Here is a 23,235-nt window from a genome sequence, read left to right as displayed (position 1 = left end):
AGCCAGGAAGTGCAGACCAAGTACATTTGGTTTACTTACTCTGAGATCATTTATTGTTTTCTTGACTGTACCTGTGCTGTCTAGTGTGCATCTGACATATAGTTTCAGAGGACTAGAAGTACCAAGTCAAGCCATATTATCTGTGCCTGCAGATTCCTTTGTTGGATCATCTGCTCTTGTATCATATCATCTTCCTTGGATTAAACCCTTTGCATTTAGGCAGGGAAATCCAATCAGCTTCTACCTAGTTCCCTTTTATAAGTCCTTTAGTATATCAAGGCAGGGGAATATCTAGCATTATTTGCCACCTAGTTTTGTGCATAGTATGCACCTATTCTTTATTTTCTGTCTAGTCAAACATAGGACTAGAGAGACTTACCTACAAAATCTATTCTATTTGTCTAGTCAAACACAAGACTAGATAAAGTTCTATCTACATACTCTACATTATCTGTCTTGCCAGATAAAGCTAGGCTTGTATTGTAAAATCCCTATTTACAACCAGGTAGAATAAAACCACTGGGCTGTATAGCAGGTAACCTCCCACGAATGCCACATTATCTACCACAAAAGAAGAAAAGTTGTAGACTGCGAACTTGAGGTTGTTGGCAGCATTCAGTCTTATCAAAAGTGTAATTGTGGTGTCATTGCCTTTTGACCACTTTTATATAAGACACCTCAAGTAAGAAGACACTGCACCAGCCACATCCATGTTGGACTTTAGCCTGCTCAGTGATCCTGCCATACACCCCCCTGACCAGTGCTGTGTGGCCAAAGCAATCCCACCATGCCCACTAAAGGCAACATGCAGATCAACTTGCATGTGAGTAGTCTGTTTCTTATATCAAGTCTTTGAATTGAAGCTTACCTTATTTGCAAGGCTACGCCCTCATAATGGCTCCCCATGGCATGCTGCATCAACTCCACAGTGGAAACAGTAACCAGTTACTGAATGATGCTGTTGAATAACTCGTAGATTAGCATACTTGTAAGTTGTCTGTACATATGTTGTTGATATATATAAACATGGAGTGGGTTGATCCCACTGTAATATATCTACAATAATTTGATTGGCAACACTTACACACAGGATAGCATGCAAAAAGGAATTGCAGATGTGTGCGTGGGGTGCACACGAATTGCTTCTGCAGGTCCTGTGAGTTATGTGTCACATCACACACTGCAATGCACATGCAACTGGAACATTTGAGTCTACCTCATCAATCATCCCACTGGCAGGGTTTTGATGTCTCCTAGACTAGAGGATGTTGCTTGCAAGGCTCTTGAACATAGCCTCTTCTTTGGCACCAATGTTGATAAGGGCATCCAGGATGCAGACCTCATTTTTGTATCTATCAATACTTTGACCAAAAAGAGCGGTGTTGGTGCTGGGCCCTGAGCCCTGGGCAATGGCTTTGCTACAGACTTGAAGTGAGTTTTCAATTTTGTTGTATCAGCCCTTCCACTATATGATTGTGTGCTGATGCAACTGGAGCTCAGCTGTGTCAAGCTCACCACTCACTGTATTACAACTATGCCCACATCATCAAAGATTATTATCAAGAAATCCAGATAAGAGATACAATATTGCGACCTCAATTATCCAAGAAGAGCTCAGCACCTTCAATGCCTCCTTTGTGAAGGGGATGATCTGGATGAACAAAAGCATTGTAGGCTAACAACACCCTCAATCAAGGGACCTTTCATCAGTATATTTATCTGACTATGATCCAGAAGGCTACATGGAGTCAATTCACTTTGGCTATGTCCTAGATTTTGGCCCCTCAGATTATGCTCATTGATGTGCCCTGTTTCACCCTGTGATATGACTCAATCCTTGCACTGCCTTTGGGATTTACCACTGGGTGTGTGCATTGTTTCTGGGGTTTCCCCACAAGAATGTTTATATAGACAGATGATTCAGTTGTTGGATTGTCACTACCACTACTACTACAATGCCAGGCCGTCAATGCAGGGCAAACAAAGCCCAGGCAGCTGCTGTTGCTACTTCCACTGCTGCTCCAATCCCTGCTGCTGCAGCAGCAAATGCTACTACCCTCCTAAACCCCCATCGGCGACAACTTGCTGTTAGATACAGAACCAGCGATGCAGCTCATGCTGGTCCAGATGAGGGAGAAAGCTTTGACCTTGAGAATATCTCAGGGGATGAAGAGGAACTGGGCAATACTCCTGTGTCCACTGCTATCGCATAGGTGGACTCTAATCCAAGCCCACTCCAGACTATCATGAGCACTGCCTAGACTGACCCTCTGGCCACTGGTAATCTCAAGCAGACCAAAGGGACAACTGATATAGCTCATTTCTACCAGATTGATTCTGATACTAAGGTCAAAACTTGCACCCCTTGCATGTAAGTATCATACCTGTAATCTTTTGTCATTTCTTACACCCTCCACCAGAGCACTACATGAGATTGACAGAATGCACAAGGTCCAGGTATATGCAGGTTCAACAGCCAGTTCAGCTCCCCATAATCATGCTTCCATTCACCACACAGAACTCTATCTGGAAGCAGCAGAGCACTTTGGCTGGCGCATAATGATAAAGGATCTAAGTGAATGGCTTGCTGAAGGATGGACACTCACGAAAATTCACAAATGGCTCAACAAATCACCTTGCACAATGCAAATGCTTGGCCCTCTACCTAACCAGGGATCTGATGCCTTGCGGCTGGTGGGAACCAGCTCTCCAGAAGATGTAATTCCAGACTCCACACTTGACAAGATGCATCACCAAATTGTGAAGTTTATTGTTGCTGATGATCAGGTGAGTCACAGTTCACCCTTAAAGCCACCATTAACAGCTGTCACTAGGCAATAAATGTGATCAAGTGTCCTGAATTTCAGCGCCTCATCTGTCTCTTATGCCCAGAAATTGGTGAGACTAGCCTATTCCACCACATGAAGGCCTGTGAAATGATCATTGAGCAGTGGCAGGAATACTTCATTGCCTTGAAGAAAGACCTTTCTGTAAATACATAATTAACAAGAGTCCTACAAAGTATCTTATTCCTTCTAGAACACACAGGGCAAAGTCTGCTTCACATCTGACCTGTGGTCAGATTTTAAGCTCTGGTCATTCATGGCCATCATGGCTCATTGGATTGCCAAGGCCAATGCGGATTCAGCACTCATGTTAAAGGCGGCCCTCATCATGTTCCATCATGTCCCCAGCAGTCACAATGAAGAATCTCTAGGTTCCATGATATTGTACCTGCTTGATTGTGCAGAAACTGCGACCAAGGTTGGTATTTACTTGTATTGTGTTGCTTGCTCTGACATTGTTTAGACTGGGCATTTCACTCTCAACAATGCATCCAACAATCACACTTCAATGCAGGAGCTTTCAACCCTACTCAGGCAATGCGGGATTGATTTTGATCCTATTGAAAACAGGATACCATGTTTCCCACACATGATAAACATATGCATAAAGCACATCATTGACAAATACACTGTTACTGACTTCTCCATTGTAGATGATACATGGACAGTTGAAAATCAGATCATCAAGAAAGTAGATTATGTCCAGACATTGTGAGCTAAGCCTCTCAAGCAAGCCAGGAACATTGTGTGATTGATACATGCATCAAACCAGCGGTGCAACAGATTGTGGGACACCATCCTTAGGGGTAATGAGGAGGGGTGGTTTTGAGATGACAAGTATGAGCTTACACAGCTCCCAGTTGTAGAACTTCTCCTCAATGAACCTACTAGATGGGATTCAGTGTATGTTATGTTAAACTGTTTGTGGACACTCCACCAGGTGAGACACCATACCATCAATCATACAGTAAGCAACAAAACTATTGCAATGTTTGTGTGAGATGGATTACTTTGGCTATATCATCACAGGGATGGCAGCTATGAAAATGTGAATGAGAGCAATATTGTAGCCCTATATCCAGGCTACAATAGTTGTACTACATTGGAGATGTGGAAACATTTCCTTAAAAGGATATAAGCAATTTACTACATAGTATGCATTGCAATGGTTTTGTTGCTGATATTTTTAAATATCAAAATCCTATCAATAGACATCAGTTATGTTATTTAGTAAGTCCTATAATGTCATGTGACATGTAAAAGGGTCACCATGATATAAACAAAGCCAAATGTTGAACTTTCTCAACATTTATCATCATGAAAGCCCTCTCTGCTCACAAAAGCAACCAAATCCTTTTTCACCTTAATTTTAACCAATTTACAAGGGAGATCTCACATGCTACTAGTGTACACCATGGTGCTATTATCAGAATTCACTCTAAACCTCATTCTGACCTTCAAAAGTCCTCTGGTGGTTGTCCTTCTGTCCTTTCCTTCCCCAATGTTCAGCATGCTATATGGTTAATCAGTACAGACAAGGCTGGAAATGCTACTCAAGTGATAAGAGCACTTCAGGACATCAAGAACCAGTCTATGGCTTCTCAGACAACACATTATTACTTGAGGAAATCTGGTATGAAGCCTGTAGTGAACAAAAAACACCCTCTTCTCTCCTGCTAACCTATTATTTAGGCCCTCTCCTGTTCTTTTTCAAGCCTATTTCCTTTCATCTGACCCCAAATGATTAATTTTGGTTTAATATGACCATATGACTCTTTTCAAGTCATCCACTGTCCAGAGCTGGTGACTGATAGCAAAGTCTAGTCTTACTCTCCTATGACACTTGGATAGGAGAGGGTGTTTTTGTTCACTACAGGCTTCATACCAGATTTCCTCAAGTAATAATGTGTTGTCTGAGAAGCCATAGACTGGTTCTTGATGTCCTGAAGTGCTCTTATCACTTGGGTAGCATTTCCAGCCTTGTCTGTACTGATTAACCATATAGCATGCTGAACATTGGGGAAGGAAAGGACAGAAGGACAACCACCAGAGGACTTTTGAAGGTCAGAATGAGGTTTAGAGTGAATTCTGATAATAGCACCATGGTGTACACTAGTAGCATGTGAGATCTCCCTTGTAAATTGGTTAAAATTAAGGTGAAAAAGGATTTGGTTGCTTTTGTGAGCAGAGAGGGCTTTCATGATGATAAATGTTGAGAAAGTTCAACATTTGGCTTTGTTTATATCATGGTGACCCTTTTACATGTCACATGACATTATAGGACTTACTAAATAACATAACTGATGTCTATTGATAGGATTTTGATATTTAAAAATATCAGCAACAAAACCATTGCAATGCATACTATGTAGTAAATTGCTTATATCCTTTTAAGGAAATGTTTCCACATCTCCAATGTAGTACAACTATTGTAGCCTGGATATAGGGCTACAATATTGCTCTCATTCACATTTTCATAGCTGCCATCCCTGTGATGATATAGCCAAAGTAATCAATCTCACACAAACATTGCAACAGTTTTGTTGCTTACTGTATATCCAAATCGCAAAATCCAACCATTCACAGATATTATTCTTAATGGAAGTGGTGCAATAATCAATATTTGGTCTTATTTTAATATTATTTATATATATGAACCCACATAACATCATGAACTTTAACATAATCATCATACAGCCTATCTCCTCTGCTCCAAAGGATAATATCCTTATTCTCTGCTCCTGTCATATCCTGTATGCCAGACATAGATTCCATCATATTCCCACACTTTCCGGACCTATTTCCAGACCCCATATCTGACTCATTCCCAGATCCCCTTCCACTGTGTGCTCCATATCTAAGCAGGATTAGATCTGCTATGGAATTACCCCTGAGCTCCAGACCTCCAGATCCTCACCTACTAGCCTGATCCATACACCCCTATCCTGTCCACCCTATGCACATTCTGTCCAGCAAGACATCCAGACTTTACCTCCTCTCAGATTCCAGACTACATCCACCACCTCACATATCTCAGTCCTGTTTCCACCTTGCCTTCTGGATCCCTAGATCTCCAGATATTAACTGTTACTATCTCTGAACCTATTCCCACCCTCCATCCGAGATCCTGTGCCTATCCCCATTTAGGCATCTCCACCTTTCCAGTTCTCAGTTATCTCTGTTTCCGTCTTGCTGATTAATCCTTGTACTAGTTTCATCTCCAAGTTCATTTAGTTATGTTCCATCTTACTTACCAATGTGTTTCCACATGCTTGTACATAGCCTTACTCTGTTGCTTACTGATCCTCTTGGATATCCTCTAGTATATAACCCCTGTACAACTCCAGTAGAGTCCTTAGTCTGAATATCACATTAGACTTGCCCAATCTTCTTCTGGACTTCAGTTCATCTGAGTTTGTCCTTTTCCATAAGGCCTAGGGATGGATTCCCTAGGCCAGAATTCTGGACCTTCAGATTTGTCCCCTATGTCCCTGTCCCAAGTCTAGGGATTGCTTCCCTAGGCTGGAGTTTTGCCTTTCTGGCACTTACCCTCTCTCTGGACTTTGGTCCACTTCCTGTCTCTCCAACTCTACCTAAGGGTAGTCTACCTCTGTTTGCTTCTACATCAGACTCTGTCCAATGTAGCCCCTATTCCTTCTGGACCTCCAGACATCCTGTCCTCTGGACCTCCTACCCTTCCATCCTGTTTCCTGTAGAAGTATTACCTTGTAGTGGGAACTCTCCTGAGCACTTCCTGCATCCCTCTGGAACTCTCCCATGCTCCTCCAGACATTTCCTGTGCTCCTTCAAAAGTCCTCTAGCACTCTCTACCAGAGTAGCCAGCCTCTGGAAGTCCTTTGGACTTCGTTGGACCATCATTGGACTTCCTCTGAAATGAAGGGCACATACTCAGGTAAGGGGCACAGCATATGAGCTGAGGCCAAGCCCCTCTGAGTCAGTCTCTCTCTCCCTTGAGCATAGTTCTTAACAGCTCCTCTAGTTTGTCTATGAGGCAAATTGCTTACAAAACTGGTCCTAGCAAGTCTACTATTGCTATAGTTATGCTGGCTATGATAGAACATTGATCTCATGAGCTTTGAGCCATTTTGTAGCTAGCTTTGAGGTATGCTTAGAGTCATTATCCAGTTGGAAGATAATGTCTTCTTCATCAATTCCTGACTTTGGCATGCTTCTGAGTAGACACTCCTCTAGAATAGAGATTTACTGCTCTATATTCATGCCTCCTTCCACCTCACAAAGAATCCCCACACCATTCCATCCCCTACAACCCCTACCATCATACTTCATGTTCCAAACTTTAGTATATTCTTGACTTCTCTTTTCCCCAATGGTTCCCCTATCTTTTTTGACACATATTCCAGGCCATCTGACCCCATTCTATTGGTTTTTATCTCATGTGACCAAACTACCTTCTTCCAGTCTTCCACAGTCCAATGTTGGTGCTTTAAGGCAAAGGCCCCTATAGGCTGCAGAAAGAAGAAGCATTTTCTTCTTGGTTACAGCCATAAGATTGGCTACCTTAAGGGTGTTTCTGACTGTTTGAGTGGGGATGAGAGTGGGGATAATGGAATTGATAAACTTGGTGGCATGGTCAACATTTGAAGCCTTGCCAGATAGATTTTAATGAACAATAGCTCTGTTATGCTGTAGAGTAAGCTTGAAAGACCATCCCAATTTATGATTTTCCTTCTCTAGCATGTTCTGGTTTGTGACTATAGCAATAGTGGACCTGCTAGAACCAGTTTTGCAAGCAATTTGCCTCATAGACAAACTAGAGGAGCAGAGAATAAGGATATTATCCTTTGGAGCAGAGGAGATAGGCTGTATGATGATTATGTTAAAGTTCATGATGTTATGTGGGTTCATATATATAAATAATATTAAAATAAGACCAAATATTGATTATTGCACTACTTCCATTAAGAATAATATCTGTGAATGGTTGGATTTTGTGATTTGGATATAAAGTCAAAAAAGTGTCCAAATGAGTCATGTGATTAGAATTACCATATCTTGCCTATATATGGTCTAGTTCCCACGATATATATCTCAGATTATAGCTATGATGCCAAGCCTTTAGACATGTCTATATGCCTTTATATTGTACTCAGGTGCTGGCTTGCTATTATCTAATTACTTGAAAATGCATAAACATTCAGACACTTTTTTGAGCCACTGTAGTGCCTGTAGCTGGGGGCCAATGGGGACAGTGACAAATTATTTGCAAGGGGTCTTGACTTTGCCAGTGGTTCAAGCTAGCACCTCCTGGTCATTCAGGGCAGTGCTGAAGACCACCAAATGGACCTGTGAAACCAACACAGGTGTTGATGCACTCTTCGACTCCACTGAGTTCTGCAACAATTTTTTTGATTTGATGGAGTGAGGAAAATTTGACACTGTCATATCCCACAATCTGGACACATGTTCCATCATATTCCCACGCCTTCCAAGCCTATGTCCTGACCCCACTTCATATCCAACTCATTCCCAGATCCCCTTCCACTGTGTGCTCCACACCTCAGCAGGATCAACTCCACTCTGGATTTACCCCTGAGCTCCGGACCATCGGATCTCCACTGTTAGCCTGATCCATACCCCCCTGTCCCATCCACCCTATGCACACTCCATTCAGCAAGACATCCAGACTTCACCTCATCTTGGATTCTGGACTATATCCACCTTCTTGTATTCCGGTCCTGTATCCACCTTGTCTTCCGGATCCCCAGATCTCCGGACCTCCGGATATTAACACTGGACCTATTCCCACCCTCTGTCTGATATCCTGTGCCTATCCCCATTTAGGCATTCTCTGCCTTCCAGCTTTCGGTTACCTCTTGTTCTGTCTTGCTTATTGATCCTTGTATGAGTCCTCATCTCTGAGTTCATTTACTTATGTTCTGACTTACTTACTAATGTGTTTCCACATGCTCGTACATAGCCTTGCTCCTTTGCTTACTGATCCCCTCAGATATTGTTCAGTATATAACCCCTGTAGATACTCCTGTAGTTCCTCAGTTTGAATATCAACTTAGACTTGCCCAATCCTCTCTTGGACTTTGGTCCACCTAAGTTCTGTCCTACCCATCAGGCCTGGGGATTGATTCCCTAGGCTGGAGCTCCGCCTTTCCAGCACTTACCCTCTTTCCAGACTTAGGTCCAATCCCTGTCTCTCCAACTCTATCTTAGGGTAGTCTACCTCTGTTTGTTTCTACATCAGACTCCGTCCAATGTAGCCCCTATTCCTTCTGGACCTCCAGACCTACTGTCCCTCATACCTCCAGGCATCCTGTCCTTCAGATGTTCTGCCCTCCATACCTTTGGACATTCCATCCTCCTAACCCTCGGACATCCTGCCCTCTGTACCTTCAGACATCCTGTCCTTCGTACCTCCAGACATCCTGTCCTTCTGTCCTCCATCATCCTGCCCTCCTGTCCTCCTGTCCTCCTGTCCTCCTGTCCTCCGGACCTTTGGACCTCCTATCCTTCCACCCTGTTTCCTGTAGAAGTATTACCTTGCAGTGGGAACTCTCCTGAGCACTTCCTGCATTCCTCTGGAACTCTCCTGCGCTCCTCCGGAAGTCCTCTAGCACTCTCCAGCAGAGTAGCCAGCCTCCGGAAGTCCTCTGGACTTCGTTGGACCATCCTTGGACCTCATACGAAATGAAGGGCACATACTCAGGTAAGGGGCACAGCGTATGAGCTGAGGCCAAGCCCCTCTGAGTCAGTCTCTCTCCCCCTTGAGCAACATGGTTCTTAACAGACACCATCATACTCCATGTGAGCAGCATGAGCTTTAATGTAGTCTTCATCAGAATGATTCAATTCAAGATAAAGCCTGATAGCAAGATGGAGGGCCCTGTTGTCGTCAAGTGAGAGTCGCTGTTGTGGGGGATTATGAAGTTGTTTGATCACATCTTGGCTGAGCCCAGTGCCAGCATCATTGATGGAAGTGTTCTGAAGGGCAATGATGAAGGAGAGTGATGTCCAAAGATCTTGCTTGACATTCAAATACACATCTTCTAAAAGAGCTTTCTTATCTGTATCCAAAGGCCTTGGTATAACATTATCAGGTTTGTCCTCTTTGACATCTTCAATAGACAAACACAATGTAGTCTATATTGTAAACATACCTCAGTATAGTACTTGTCCACTGTTGGAATAAACAGGTTTGGGCTTGGGATGTGTTCTGGGCTGTGAGAATGCTCAGAAGCCTGATAAGGCTCATAATCCCAATCCTGGACCAGAGGGGATAAGCTCTGGATGTGTTCTCAGCTGTGAGAGCATGGGAGAGACTCATCATGAGGTATGTGGTGATGTGCCAGTGTGCCCATATTGGCAGAAGGCCCTGTAGGGATTGAACAGCATGAATGCACAGCAGGTGGCTGATGTGCTTGATGAAAATTCCTCACTATGGATTGTAGATAGTGCATTGATCCAGTTCCAGCTCTTGCTGCCATTTCAATATGATAATCTTCATGTGTTCTGTAGATGCTTTGGGTGACCTTGGTAGGTACTCCACCACACTTCCTACTGCAGTTGCAGATATACTGTCGAGTAGTAGGAGCCATAGGGAATTGGGATATGGATGTAAGAGACACAAAGATAGATTAGGTTAATGGGACTACAAAGTACAGACACTAAGCTGCTTCACATGTTGTCCATACTTTGTAGTGATGAGTGTAACACAGGTATAGTAGAACTAGGTTGTGCAATGTGGCTATAGATGAGTTGTGGAAAATTTAGCCAAAATCTGTTTGTGCCTGGATCTGCCTGGCTCCCCTCTGAATATCCATGGCTCTACATGACTCAGGCTGTTGTGGGTTCTGACTGGGCCTGAGCTCCTTCATTGTCATCAAAAAGTTCTGCCTTATCATCATTGAGAAGCAGGTACTGGATTGCAAGATTGTCTATCAAGGACTGGACTAAATCTAAAGACTGAGTGTACAGGGGATTATTTTTGCATAGATTAAATTGATGATGTTATTGCAAATGTATTTCAGGCTCCAAAATAATCTATTCTGGATTATTTTGCCTATGGGAAGTCATCCAATACTATCCCTTCCACTGCAATCAGCACCCCACAGAAGTTGGCAGTCACACAAATGTCACTGTGAGTCATGACATGTCACATAGGCCAATTTCAAAGTCAGTTCAGCAGTCAAGCAAGAGCACAAGGTCAATTAGTATTCAGCATGAATGTTTGAATGAGCAAGTACAGTATTGACTAGTAGATATACTTAAGTACAAGGGTGACTGTTATTAGTGCCATAGTTGTAAAATTGAGGTGGATGTATAGGGAGACCATGTACATTGTATGGATGGCCAGGCTGAGCCTGAGGTTGTCTATGTAAGTTCAATTGTTATGAACTAGGATAGTTCTAACAACAGACAACTCAATAAGAGTCAGGACCTCTGTCGAGATTCTACACAAGACAATAAGCCAAGCATTCAATGTAAGCTAAGTCAGAAGGAGTGCTTCTAACTTAAAGTATGATTCAGATGACAAGAGATTGAAGGTCTCAAGCGAAGGATATTCCAGGTACAACCTAGTAAGATTAAAGTAAGGAACTAAAGCATACAGGAGGACTATTTATAGTGAACTACTGTGCTTTAGGGCAGGTGTGAGAATGGAATGAGTCAGAGATAAGGGATGCATAAGCAATAGTAAGAATAGATCATCTAACAATGGCAATGGCAATTGTGATGTAATACAAGGTATGAGTCAGAGGTAAGTCTAGTGGTGGCATCATGCAGCTTGTGATGTAATACACAGTAAGGAAGGGAAAATGAAATAGGGGTGTACATGGTTGTAACATTGTTGTAACATCAATGATGATGCAATGGGACCACTGGATGGATTATTATTCTGCATTGTAGGGTAATATGGTGCCTGAAGAGCTGGATTAGGGTAGAATTGATGAAAATATGGCTGGTTGGTAAGGTGCGAAGGATAATTTGAGTTGAAAGCATGTGTGGGAGAAGTGAAAAAATGATTGCCACTGAAAGCCACAGCATTTGACAAGGTGGCACCGTTGTCCTGCAAGGTGCTGCTAGTACTGGCCTGTCCTGTTGATGATGCAGTGGCCAAATTCTTCAAGCATGTTTTTCCTGTCTGGAAGAGTGCAGAAAAACATGGATTATCAGCAAAGTGCCAATTTTTGGCATCAGCAATAAACTCTTTGATTCTCACTTGGAGTTTGTTGACCATCCCATCTCTTGAAATTTTAAGAGCACCAGCAAGTGTGATGAAGTCATCCTTGCACTGGAGTGTCAAGAGTGCATCAAATGTCTTTAACCCAATATCATGTTCAATCTGAGCATGACACACTTCATCTTCAGACTTCTTTTTGGCCTGTTTCTCCACATCAAGCTTGTCTTTTTCATGCCACTCTTCCTCCACTTTATTGAAGTCCTCCTTGAGCTCTGGGTGTGTCATGAAATGGGCCCATAATTTGACAGATTTCCTCAGCTGTTTCTTTTTCTTTACATTCTCCAACTTCAGTCAAGATTAAGCCAATGCCTGCTGCACCATTGTACAGTGTGCATTTGTAGCATCAAGCTGGGCAGTCAGGATCTGAGTCGTCTGAACTAATGCCCCATTCTGCTCATACATGCACTAGAGCTCACACCAAAGTTCCTCCTTCATCAATGTCATTGCCTGAACATATGAGGAGATAACTGGATGTTAGATGGGGCCTGATAGTTGCAATGTTGAGTGGGTGATGTGAGTGTCATTAGAGGGGGGCTGTGTGTCTTGCTGGGGCATCTCTCCTTTGTCTTTGTCTTCATCTGACTCTGAGTCATCACTTTGAGGTTCTTCCAAGTTGTCTGAGTCAGAGCTCCAAGAGTCCAAGTCTGAGTCATGTTCATCAACAGCCATGGGAAAAAAATCACTGTCATCCTCCAAATCCTCTTCTTTATGGTTGCCATTCAGTTTCATCAACTCATCAAATTCTTCAATGTCAGAAGGAACTGTCATTGGAGATGAAGGGACTTCAGAAGGATATGATGGGGGAAGATGTGCAGTAGTTGAATAAACTGGGCTTGGTGTAAAATCCTTGTCTGTGAAGACTGATGGATCAAGAGGATAGATACCAGTTTTTTTAAATGCTTTCTGGATGAGTTCTGGTGTAATGATGGGGTGAATGGCCATATATTCATGAATAAAATTATAGCAATCAATTTCAACCCCATTGGCAAGGTGTTTGTCACAATGTTTGGTCCAAGCACACTGAACAGAGGAAAAAATGCTCACATCCAGTGGTTGAATTTTGTGCATGGTTTTCAATGGAAAGGCATGGATTATGACACCATTATCATAAGCTGCCCTTTTGATAGCTCTTTGTTTGTGTGAACTATGACCATCAACCATCAGAACAATTGGTTTCTCAGGATCAACATGGTATTTCTCCACTGTAGGAACAAAGTGGTTCCTGAACCAATAATCCACAATCTCATGATCTGTCCATCCTGTCAGAGAGAAAGAAACACTGTCCAAGGATATCACAGTGTTAGTAGAGCACAATGATATGCTTATGTAGCTTACTTACCTACCCACTTTATCTTTTAGATCTCAGATATCTGGGGCTGGTCCTTCTGAAAGGACAAACCATGGTGGCATCTTAGCACCTGCAGCTGAGATGCACTCAATAATGGTTATGAGCTCTAGATTATTGCTATGGACCCAATAATGATCTGAATCTTCTGCAGAGAAAATGAATTTCATGCTAGCATTTTTCCTTCCCCTGCCCATTTGATTGCCTTTCTTGTCCATATTCTAATGATGCTCTGGCAGAATTTTATTATGGTCATCATCAAGCTTCTTTCACATCTCAAAAAATTCCCCAATGGTATCCTTGTTAAAATTTTGAGCACACTTTGGATCCAGTCCACTTGCTCAAGATATACAAAGGGATGGATGATGATGAATGAAGCCATAATGCCACTTTCATGACAGGAGTTGGCCAGTTATTTCCTTAATGGATGCACACAACTTCACAGGGTGAATAGGAGTCACAGATGTGGATGCCAGGTTACACCAGTCAGCAACAGTTTCCTCATGTGCAGCAGATAATAGTTGCTGGCTCTTGTGGGCATGCTGATGAGACTTATGCACTCCCAAGCATCAATCACTCAGTGTCTGACGTAATACCTAGACCAGTTTAGTGAATAATCACATGATGAAACATGACTCACATTCTGTTCCTTAGCTGCAGCTGCAATGGATTTATATAACCCATTTGCAATTCCCTGAATTGCAGCCTGAATATGTGACTCATAAGTTGGGTCTGATGAAGCTCACAGCTTTCCTTGTCTGCTGCTGCTAGACTTGCAAATGCAGACCAGCCCCATAGCCAGCAGCACTGCACCAGTTGGCACTTCCAAAGTGGGTGTGTGCAATTCAAGGCTCCATCATGGCACATATCAGCAGGTGACATTTCTGCATGACTTCAGCACTTTCAACTATCTCACTCAATTCTGCTTTAATCATGGTCATTCAACCTCATAATGAGTTGTATTAGACAGAGAATGATACCTATATTAAGAATTTTGTGTTTGAGTAGCTAGAAATACAAGTTTTGTGAAAGTGCCGACTTCTGTGGGGTGCTGATTGCAGTTCAACATTCAACTCTGACTCCACAAGGGGTTTGGAAGAAAAATGTTACCAAAAATAGTAACCAGCTGTGTCTTGTACACTTTGGTTACCCCATTTTAGGTACCTCTTAGGTTGTATTATGTCTATAGCAGTAAAGGCCTAAGAGGTGCTTTTGGGGAGGTCTGGCCCATGTTCAAGGGTATTTCCCTGAATATATAGGGACCAAAATGTGATGTATCAGGAATGGTCCAAGGATCATTATAAAAATCAGGCAGGAAATACCAGAGTAGCTTTGGACCACAGATACATTGGGATTCTCTGTAGTGAAGGGGTGTCAGGGGTCCTACCATGGCCAAATTTTCATGATAAATTTTCGAAATTGATAGCAGGATTAGGTGCAGGTAGAGCTCATGGTACCCATGGTTTTACTGTGCTAATGCATAAGCTGAGATGAGAAGATGATGGAATCACTACCCCTGGTGAATAGCCAGGATCTCCAGTTTCATAAGACACTGGAATCACTGTATCTGTCATATCCTGTATGCCAGGCATAGATCCCATCATATTCCCACGCTTTCTGGACCTGTTTCTGGACCCCATATCCAACTCATTCCTGGATCCCCTATCTGTCCACCCTATGCACATTCCATCCAGCAAGACATCCAGACTTTACCTCCTCTCGGATTCTGGACTACATCCACCACCTCACATATCTCAGTCCTGTTTCCGCCCTGCCTTCTGGATCCCCAGATCTCCGGACCTCCGGATATTAACTGTGCTATCTCTGGACCTATTCCTGCCCTCTATCCGAGATCCTGCGCCTATCCCCATTTAGGCATCTCTGCCTTTCTGGTTCTTGGTTATCTCTGTTTCCGTCTTGCTGATTGATCCTTGTACTAGTTTCATCTCCAAGTTCATTTACTTATGTTCCGTCTTACTTACCAATGTGTTTCCGCATGCTCGTACATAGCCTTACTCCTTTGCTTACTGATCCTCTCAGATAGCCTTTAGTATATGACCCCTGTACAACTACAATAGAGTCCTCAGTCTGAATATCATCTTAGATCCTGTTCTACTCGCCAATCATCTTCCAGACTTCAGTCCGTCTGAGTCTTGTCCTTTTCCATAAGGCCTAGGGAAGGATTCCCTAGGCCAGAATTCTGGACCTTCAGATTTGTCCCCTATGTCTCTGTCCCAAGTCTAGGGATTGCTTCCCTAGGCTGGAGTCTTGCCTTTCCGGCACTTACCTTCTTTCTGGACTTAGGTCCACTTCCTGTCCCTCCGACTCTACCCTAGGGTAGTCTACCTCCATTTGCTTCTACATCGGACTTCGTCCAATGTAGCCCCTATTCCTTCTGGACCTCTGGACCTCCTGTCCCTCATACCTCCAGATATCCTGTCCTTTGGACGCTCCGCCCTCCATACTCCGGACCTCTGGACATCCTATCCTTCCATCCTGTTTTCCTGTAGAAGTATTACCTTGCAGCGGGAACTCTCCTGAGCATTTCCTGCATTCCTCCAGAACTCTCCCATGCTCCTCCAGACATTTCCTGCGCTCCTCCAGAAGTCCTCCTGCACTCTCCACCAGAGTAGCCAGCCTCCGGAAGTCCTCTGGACTTTGTCGGACCATCATCAGACTTCCTCTGAAATGAAGGGCACATACTTGGGTAAGGGGCACAGCATACGAGCTGAGGCCAAGCCCCTCTGAGTCAGTCTCTCTCTCCTTTGAGCATGGTTCTTAACAGTATCCCTTGAGAATATGCATACCCTGAGGGGGGTCAGCTGCCTCGCAAGATGCTGGAATTACTGTATCCCTTGAGAATATGTGCACCCTGAGGGGGGTCAGCTGCCTCACAGATGCTGGGATTACTGTATCCCTTGAGAACATGCATACCCCAAGGGGGGTCATCTGTCTCGCAAGACACTGGAATCACTGTATCCCTTGAGTAATATGAGTATGGGTATACTGTGGGTACAGATGTGGGTAGACCTCAGTCCCTGGGAAAGACCAGATTATGAGGGGAAAGACCATTGGTGCTTTTTAAATTAATTGGGGAAGACCAGCTCACAAGGGGAAAGACCATTGGTACTTTTCACCATCATCGGGAAGGACCAGATCACGAGGGGAAAGACCATTGGTATAATTTATACTGTTTGGGAAGGACCAGAATGTGAGGGGAAAGACCAGCTTGCAAGGGGAAAGACCAGCTCACAAGGGGAAAGACCATTGGTACTTTTCACCATCATTGGGAAGGACCAGATCGCAAGGGGAAAGACCATTGATACTTTTCACCGTCATCGGGAAGGACCACATAGCAATGGGAAAGACCAGATTGTGAGGGGAAAGACCATATCAGGAGGGAAAAGACCACTGGTATTTTTTCCCGTCAGAGGGAAAGACCAGGTCATGATGGGAAAGATCATTAGTATGTTTTAATCTAACTGGGAAAGACCAGATCAGAGGGAAGGACCAGATCAGGGGGGGGGAAGGGCCATAGTTACTTTTTAATTTGCACTTATCAAGAAAGACCAAGGTGTTGTGCACATATTAAATTTATTATGTAATATCTATATGCAATACTATCTCATAGGACATCTTGCAGGGGATGATGGCATAAAATCATCTTCAATGTCATCTGGGTCATCATCAGGGTCTATATCATACCTATACTCATCCACCAATGCAATGTCTTCAATTGCATCCATCAGTTCATCATCTCCAATCTCACCACAATCCGAATCACCCTCATTATCCTCTTCCACAGGCCCTACACTCTGGTCATCCTTGTCCCGAAAAGATGGCTGCGCCTGTTCATGTGTGGCCCGAAGCAAGACTTCATCTGAAGGTCCCCAGCTATCCACAACTGACCAGGCACATGGAATACACTGAACTTTTCTTCTCCAAACAACACAGATGTTAGCAAGCTCATCTGTGCGTGATGTGAGGTGGAAAGTCAACACAACATCCTCCACTACAACATGAATTGAGAACAGACATGACATAGGGTCACAATCATGCACCTGCATTTGACAAGGCATCCTGTATACCCTCCCACTCCATCAACATCCACTCCTGCATAACAGACCACTTGCGCATCAGTCGAGCCTCCTCCTCAAAGCAACAATCTACTTCAAGTTGCAACTGGATACTGTTTCTGATGGCCTCATCTGATAACCACGCTGGAGGGTTGACAGTGGCATCGTCAAGTCCAATGTCTTGCCAGATATTGTCATCGATGTCAAGTTGGAAGATGCCATCACATGGAATGGAGTGAGGGGGGATAGCAAAAGGTGGCGCTCTCTGTTGTCATATAAGTGAGCGTATGTGAGAACACAAGCCATTGTAAGTCGAGACTAACTTGAGAATGCCAGGTTTGCGACGTTTGATGGAGTGTTGTGTATTCATGTGAAGTTTTTTGGCTGTAAAGACCTGAGATTTGTCATCCAAGTGGTAAAGTATAAATGAATGCACCATTGATAGATGCTCTGTATGACCTCTTGAGTCTCTCCAATTCGAACTTCCATTGACAAAGACAGTCCTGAATGTGAGTTTTCACAGCTCCAAGTGCAGATCTACAATGTCAGATAGTGTTAGTAACTTTGGTATGTCACAAATGAGCATCAATCAGCTGCAGATTGAGCTCGACCATGTCGTCAACATGACCACCATGTAACTGCGCCTCCAGTTCACAGACAGAAGCATTGTGTGCATCTAAAGTCTTCTCCAATGCAAGAAGAGTGGTAATGACCTCAGCTGCCTTGTTCCTGGATTGACCTAGACACTTCAGTAAGACAACAACAACAGGTAGGTATCCTCTCATGTGGAGTGGGTCTTGTCTGGTGCGCAATCTGAGCCTTCCACTCTGCACGAAGTATATCCTTGTCGAGGTCCAAGTCTTGTAAATTGTCCAGAGCTGCATTCTTCTTGGTCTGGCAGTGAATCCAACACCGATGAAGCCAATGGCCAAATCCTTGCAGCAATCTTGTATCACAGTGGCGAATTTGAGTATCAAGCATGAAAAGATGCTGATTGAACTAGAGTAGAGTTAGACTTGTAGAATGATACATGGGTGGTACTTACTCCAGAAACGCATAGGGGGGGGATGAGTTGCTTTAGAGAACTCCATAGTCATTCACACCCCTCGCTGTCAGACAGTCCAAAACCTTCGCATTTCCTGGGATGGTAGATAACTTGACAAGGCCACTGGTGACTGTAAGTGTGGAATACGGCAACTGCAAAGGTGATTCGTGATAAAATAGATTCATCCAGAAGACTCCATTTGCGACAGCTCCATTCAAGTTGGCATCTGATGTCATACAGAAGCCCGACGGTCATTTGAGGGGGTAGATGCTTGAACAGATGGTCCAATAGAGCGAGTGAGTAATGTTGTTTCTCCCCTGCCAATGTGAGGTTCACAATCCAGAGAACACGATCATGTCTACAAAGCAGTGCCATAAGGCCTGTATCAGTAAAAAAACAAGTGCTTGCCTTCTCCTGTTTCTCGTCTGCAGCCATGAAAGATTCTCTGCATCCATCCAGGACTGATACTGGCACACTCGTCCCCATTTCATAGCGATCCTCTTCTGGCTCCATCCTTGAGACCCTCTCCCAACGTCTTTCTCCTTGACAGCACTGCACAAACTCATCCATTGCTTGCATGTCATCCTTTGGTAGAAAAAAGGATGGTGTCAGGTTGGGAGGGTCATGACCATCAGCACCACAAGGGTTGGTGGAGTGCTTTTGAGTAAAGCATGCATCTATGCAAATGATAATATCTGGCCTGAGTGTGATCAACTGAGTATGCAGCACCATAGCTACATAAATGAACTTACATGAAACAAGAATCTTTCACCTTTTGCCAATCATTTGTCCCAAAGCAAAGTGGGCAGTGTGAACGAAGGTATTCAGTAGGTTGTTTCAACTGCCATTGGTTGCAAACAGATCTTGTCCTTCCGGGTGTTGGCAATAAGATTGGAGATGTGATCATAAGCTAAAATGGTCAACACCCGGTACCAGTAAAATGCATTGGAGAAGCGATGGCACAGGCTATGCTAATACAAGGTTAAACATGCTATGTATGTGGAGGATCAAATGCTAACCATCAATGTCAACTTGTATCCCATTCCATCTAGAAACATCTCCACTGCATTGCACCATGCAGTATGGTTGGGGGACTGATGAATGAAAAGAAGGTGGACAAACTCTAGAACACATAAGTCCACTGTGAGTGAGGGAGCAACAGGAGCACATGGGAACAGCCCATGACAAAGGAGCTGGAGAGGGGCAGGAAAACAGGGGCATGCAATGATATTAATTTCTGACAGGCCTGTAATGTACATTAGATTAGCCATCGGGGGGAGAAAAGAAGGTAGACAACATACTGTCAAAGAACACGCAATGCAACCTTGATACTGTGTGTCCCACTGTAGTAGTGCCACAGTTCGGCTATGGCCTGCTCGGACTCGGCATCTACCAACAAACTTGTAGTTTGGCAATTGTAGTGAACTAAGCCACTGATTTGCCATGTACAGTGGCTCAAAAAACTGTCCACATGTTTTGACATTTTTCACTATCTATGATATTGTGTGAGAACTCACAAATGCCTCAAGGACATGCTTATAGCACATTGTAGTATGGCTTCAGGGCTTTCATTTGAGCCCTACACCGTGGGAATCGGTGGAGATATGGTGGAGATACAAGGCTTACAAAATCATGACTCATGTGGACAGTTTTTTGAGCACATATTAAAACTATATAAATCATCATTTATGACACCATAACAATCATGCCACCATTAAATAAATTATAAAGTGGTGTCATTATGTCATTTTAAAACCATATCTAACTATACAAACCAAAAATTTCCATATGTCATGGTTATATTCACCATGAAAGCCACCCCCCCTGCTCAAAGGGATAATATCCTCTCTCTTTCCTATTCTGGCCTCTCTGCTTGTCAAATTTCCTCTAGAACTGGAGTATCCAAGTCAACTGTGGCCAAGTTTATCAAAGAAAGTCACACAGACAAGGAAAACTTCTGTGAAGGGCATCCATCCAAGCTCACCTCTACTGATAGGAGGGCTATTATCCAACATATCACTACAGGAAAGGCTGATAATGCTGTCCAGGTCACCTATTACATCAATTCCACCATCACATTCCCTGTCTCTTCACACACTGTGAGAAACATTCTCAAGACAGCTCATCTCAGGTCAGTAACAAGGAAGAAAAGGCTCTCCTCTCTATCTCACATATGCAGAGAGGACTAGCACCCTTCTTTTTTCACATATATACCTTGCCATCTGACCCAATCCTATTTATTGTGGTCTTATATGATCATATAACATGCTTCCAGTCCATGTAATCCAATTCTGATGGGCTAAGGCAAAGGTTAGTCATCTCTGTTTATGTGTGATGGAGAGGAGAGCCTTTTCTTCCTTGTTACTGACCTGAGATGAGCTGTCTTGAGAATGTTTCTCACAGTGTGTGAAGAGACAGGGAATGTGATGGTGGAATTGATGTAATAGGTGACCTGGACAGCATTATCAGCCTTTCCTGTAGTGATATGTTGGATAATAGCCCTCCTATCAGTAGAGGTGAGCTTGGATGGATGCCCTTCACAGAAGTTTTCCTTGTCTGTGTGACTTTCTTTGATAAACTTGGCCACAGTTGACTTGGATACTCCAGTTCTAGAGGAAATTTGACAAGCAGAGAGGCCAGAATAGGAAAGAGAGAGGATATTATCCCTTTGAGCAGGGGGGGTGGCTTTCATGGTGAATATAACCATGACATATGGAAATTTTTGGTTTGTATAGTTAGATATGGTTTTAAAATGACATAATGACACCACTTTATAATTTATTTAATGGTGGCATGATTGTTATGGTGTCATAAATGATGATTTATATAGTTTTAATATGTGCTCAAAAAACTGTCCACATGAGTCATGATTTTGTAAGCCTTGTATCTCCACCATATCTCCACCGATTCCCACGGTGTAGGGCTCAAATGAAAGCCCTGAAGCCATACTACAATGTGCTATAAGCATGTCCTTGAGGCATTTGTGAGTTCTCACACAATATCATAGATAGTGAAAAATGTCAAAACATGTGGACAGTTTTTTGAGCCACTGTAGACTGGTTCATTGTGTTAGTCAGCTGCAAGAACCAGCTAAAGCCAAACTGCGGCTTGAACTGGCCTTCAGCTGGTTCAAGCTGGTTGAACTGCTGGCAAAATGCGGAATTAATACATTCCTCTGACTTCCTCCTCGCCACTTGCATTGATTGGATCTACTCTATGTTATTTTGTACCATGAATAAGGTCCCTACTCGAGTCGATGGCAGATTTAGGCTGGGAAATGTTCTGGGGTCTGGCTCATATGGTATGTGACTATGTCATTCACATACTGACTATATTCACCATCTGGACTTCACTTAGCTGTTGTGTACCATGCACAAAACTTCATCAAGGATGATTCAGTAGCTGTCAAACTTGAACCCATCATCAACCACTTGTCCTCTGTGTGGAATGAATACAAGATTCTGAAACAACTTGCAGGCGGAGTTGGGATCCCCCGTGTCTTTTGGTTTGGCAGAGAATCAACATACCATGCTTTGGTTCTTGACTTCCTTGAGCCGTTGTTGCATGATATCTTCATTGCGCATGATCGAAGATTCAGCCTTCACAATGTTGTGAATCTAGGAAACCAGTTGGTCAGCTGCTTTGTGAAAGGTCATTGCAGCGAGCTAACTCCACTTTTCCAGCTCTCATGTCTCGAATACATCCACTCACACAATTTTGTTCATGGTGACATCAAACCCCAGAATATCTTAGTGGGTCTTAATGATTTGAAGCACACCACCTTCATCATTGACTTTGGTATTGCAAAGGAGTACTGCAATACTTCAACCAGAACCCATATACCATTTTGCCAAGGTCGTTGTCTCACCAGTACACCTGCATTCGCCTCAATCAACAGTCACTTAGGAGTCGAGCTGGGTCATCGGGATGATCTTGAGTCCCTCACATATACGCTGATATATTTCTTGTGTGGCTCCCTCCCATGGTTAACCAGCGATCATGAGAAGCTCTCCAACTCTTCCATGATTGAGTGCAAAGTAAATACTACTGTTGAAGTTTTATGTCATGGAATTCCCATCGAGTTCGCAAGTCTTCTGATTTACACATGCTCACTTGCATTCTCGGAGGATCCTGACTATGACTATCTTCATTCATTACTTCATGGTATTTCTGACCCATTGCCAATGTCAGCTACATGCCTTTTGGATTTCAGCCAGCCCAATCCTATCATTCATACCCCTGCACTCTCCAATGAACAGGTGGTTGCTGAGGCGGTGCAACCACATCCAATGAAGGTAAACCCTCCTCACAGATCAACTCATGTGTGAGTAAATTTTTTTCATCTTCCAATTTGTAAACTGATGATCCTGTTTTTCCTGAAGCCTCTGCCCACATAATAGCCCTGGGCCACTACCTGCAACCGCTTCCACTCCACACTGCACCAAGGAACGTGTTGTTGGATGAATCATGACTCTATTGAATGTTCGCTACCTGTACATACATGTGTGTGATATATTATTGGTCTACAACTAGCTGTATGAATAGCTATTATACAAAATTTGTCATTGTTGAATCAGACTGCGCAGTGCACACCCTCAAGTCTCGACTTCCACGGCATGCCCTCTTATGTCTTATCTCAACACTCCCTTCAACATATTGCGCTGCCGCAGATCCTTTCAATCCTTGCACCA

The 23,235-nt window shown here is 43.4% G+C and overlaps 3 protein-coding genes across 3 annotated transcripts; 2 read left to right on the top strand and 1 right to left on the bottom strand.

Moving 5' to 3' along the window:
- Nucleotides 1–1,955: 1,955 nt before the first annotated feature.
- BJ212DRAFT_1482407 (uncharacterized protein) lies at nt 1,956–3,395 on the top strand (the record flags this gene model as incomplete). Its single annotated transcript, XM_041340414.1, has 6 exons — nt 1,956–2,192; nt 2,262–2,371; nt 2,421–2,787; nt 2,835–2,990; nt 3,040–3,268; nt 3,310–3,395. 6 exons carry the CDS (start codon nt 1,956–1,958, stop codon nt 3,393–3,395), a joined length of 1,185 nt encoding a protein of 394 aa, XP_041191258.1.
- Nucleotides 3,396–17,043: 13,648 nt separating this feature from the next.
- On the bottom strand, nt 17,044–20,078 carry BJ212DRAFT_1447764 (uncharacterized protein; the record flags this gene model as incomplete). Its single annotated transcript, XM_041338444.1, has 12 exons — nt 17,044–17,435; nt 17,512–17,762; nt 17,799–17,883; nt 17,936–18,036; nt 18,076–18,238; nt 18,267–18,445; nt 18,603–19,278; nt 19,304–19,385; nt 19,471–19,515; nt 19,564–19,790; nt 19,846–19,868; nt 20,062–20,078. The coding sequence occupies 12 exons, from the start codon at nt 20,076–20,078 to the stop codon at nt 17,044–17,046; spliced, it is 2,241 nt and encodes a 746-aa protein (XP_041191257.1).
- A 1,697-nt stretch (nt 20,079–21,775) lies between these two features.
- BJ212DRAFT_1447763 (uncharacterized protein) lies at nt 21,776–23,015 on the top strand (the record flags this gene model as incomplete). Its single annotated transcript, XM_041338443.1, has 4 exons — nt 21,776–21,845; nt 21,902–22,176; nt 22,228–22,708; nt 22,927–23,015. The coding sequence occupies 4 exons, from the start codon at nt 21,776–21,778 to the stop codon at nt 23,013–23,015; spliced, it is 915 nt and encodes a 304-aa protein (XP_041191256.1).
- Nucleotides 23,016–23,235: the final 220 nt, after the last annotated feature.

Source organism: Suillus subaureus (assembly GCF_016647635.1).
Source record: "Suillus subaureus strain MN1 chromosome Unknown BJ212scaffold_23, whole genome shotgun sequence".
Classification (NCBI taxonomy): domain Eukaryota; kingdom Fungi; phylum Basidiomycota; class Agaricomycetes; order Boletales; family Suillaceae; genus Suillus; species Suillus subaureus.
This window is presented reverse-complemented; position numbering and strand designations above follow the sequence as displayed.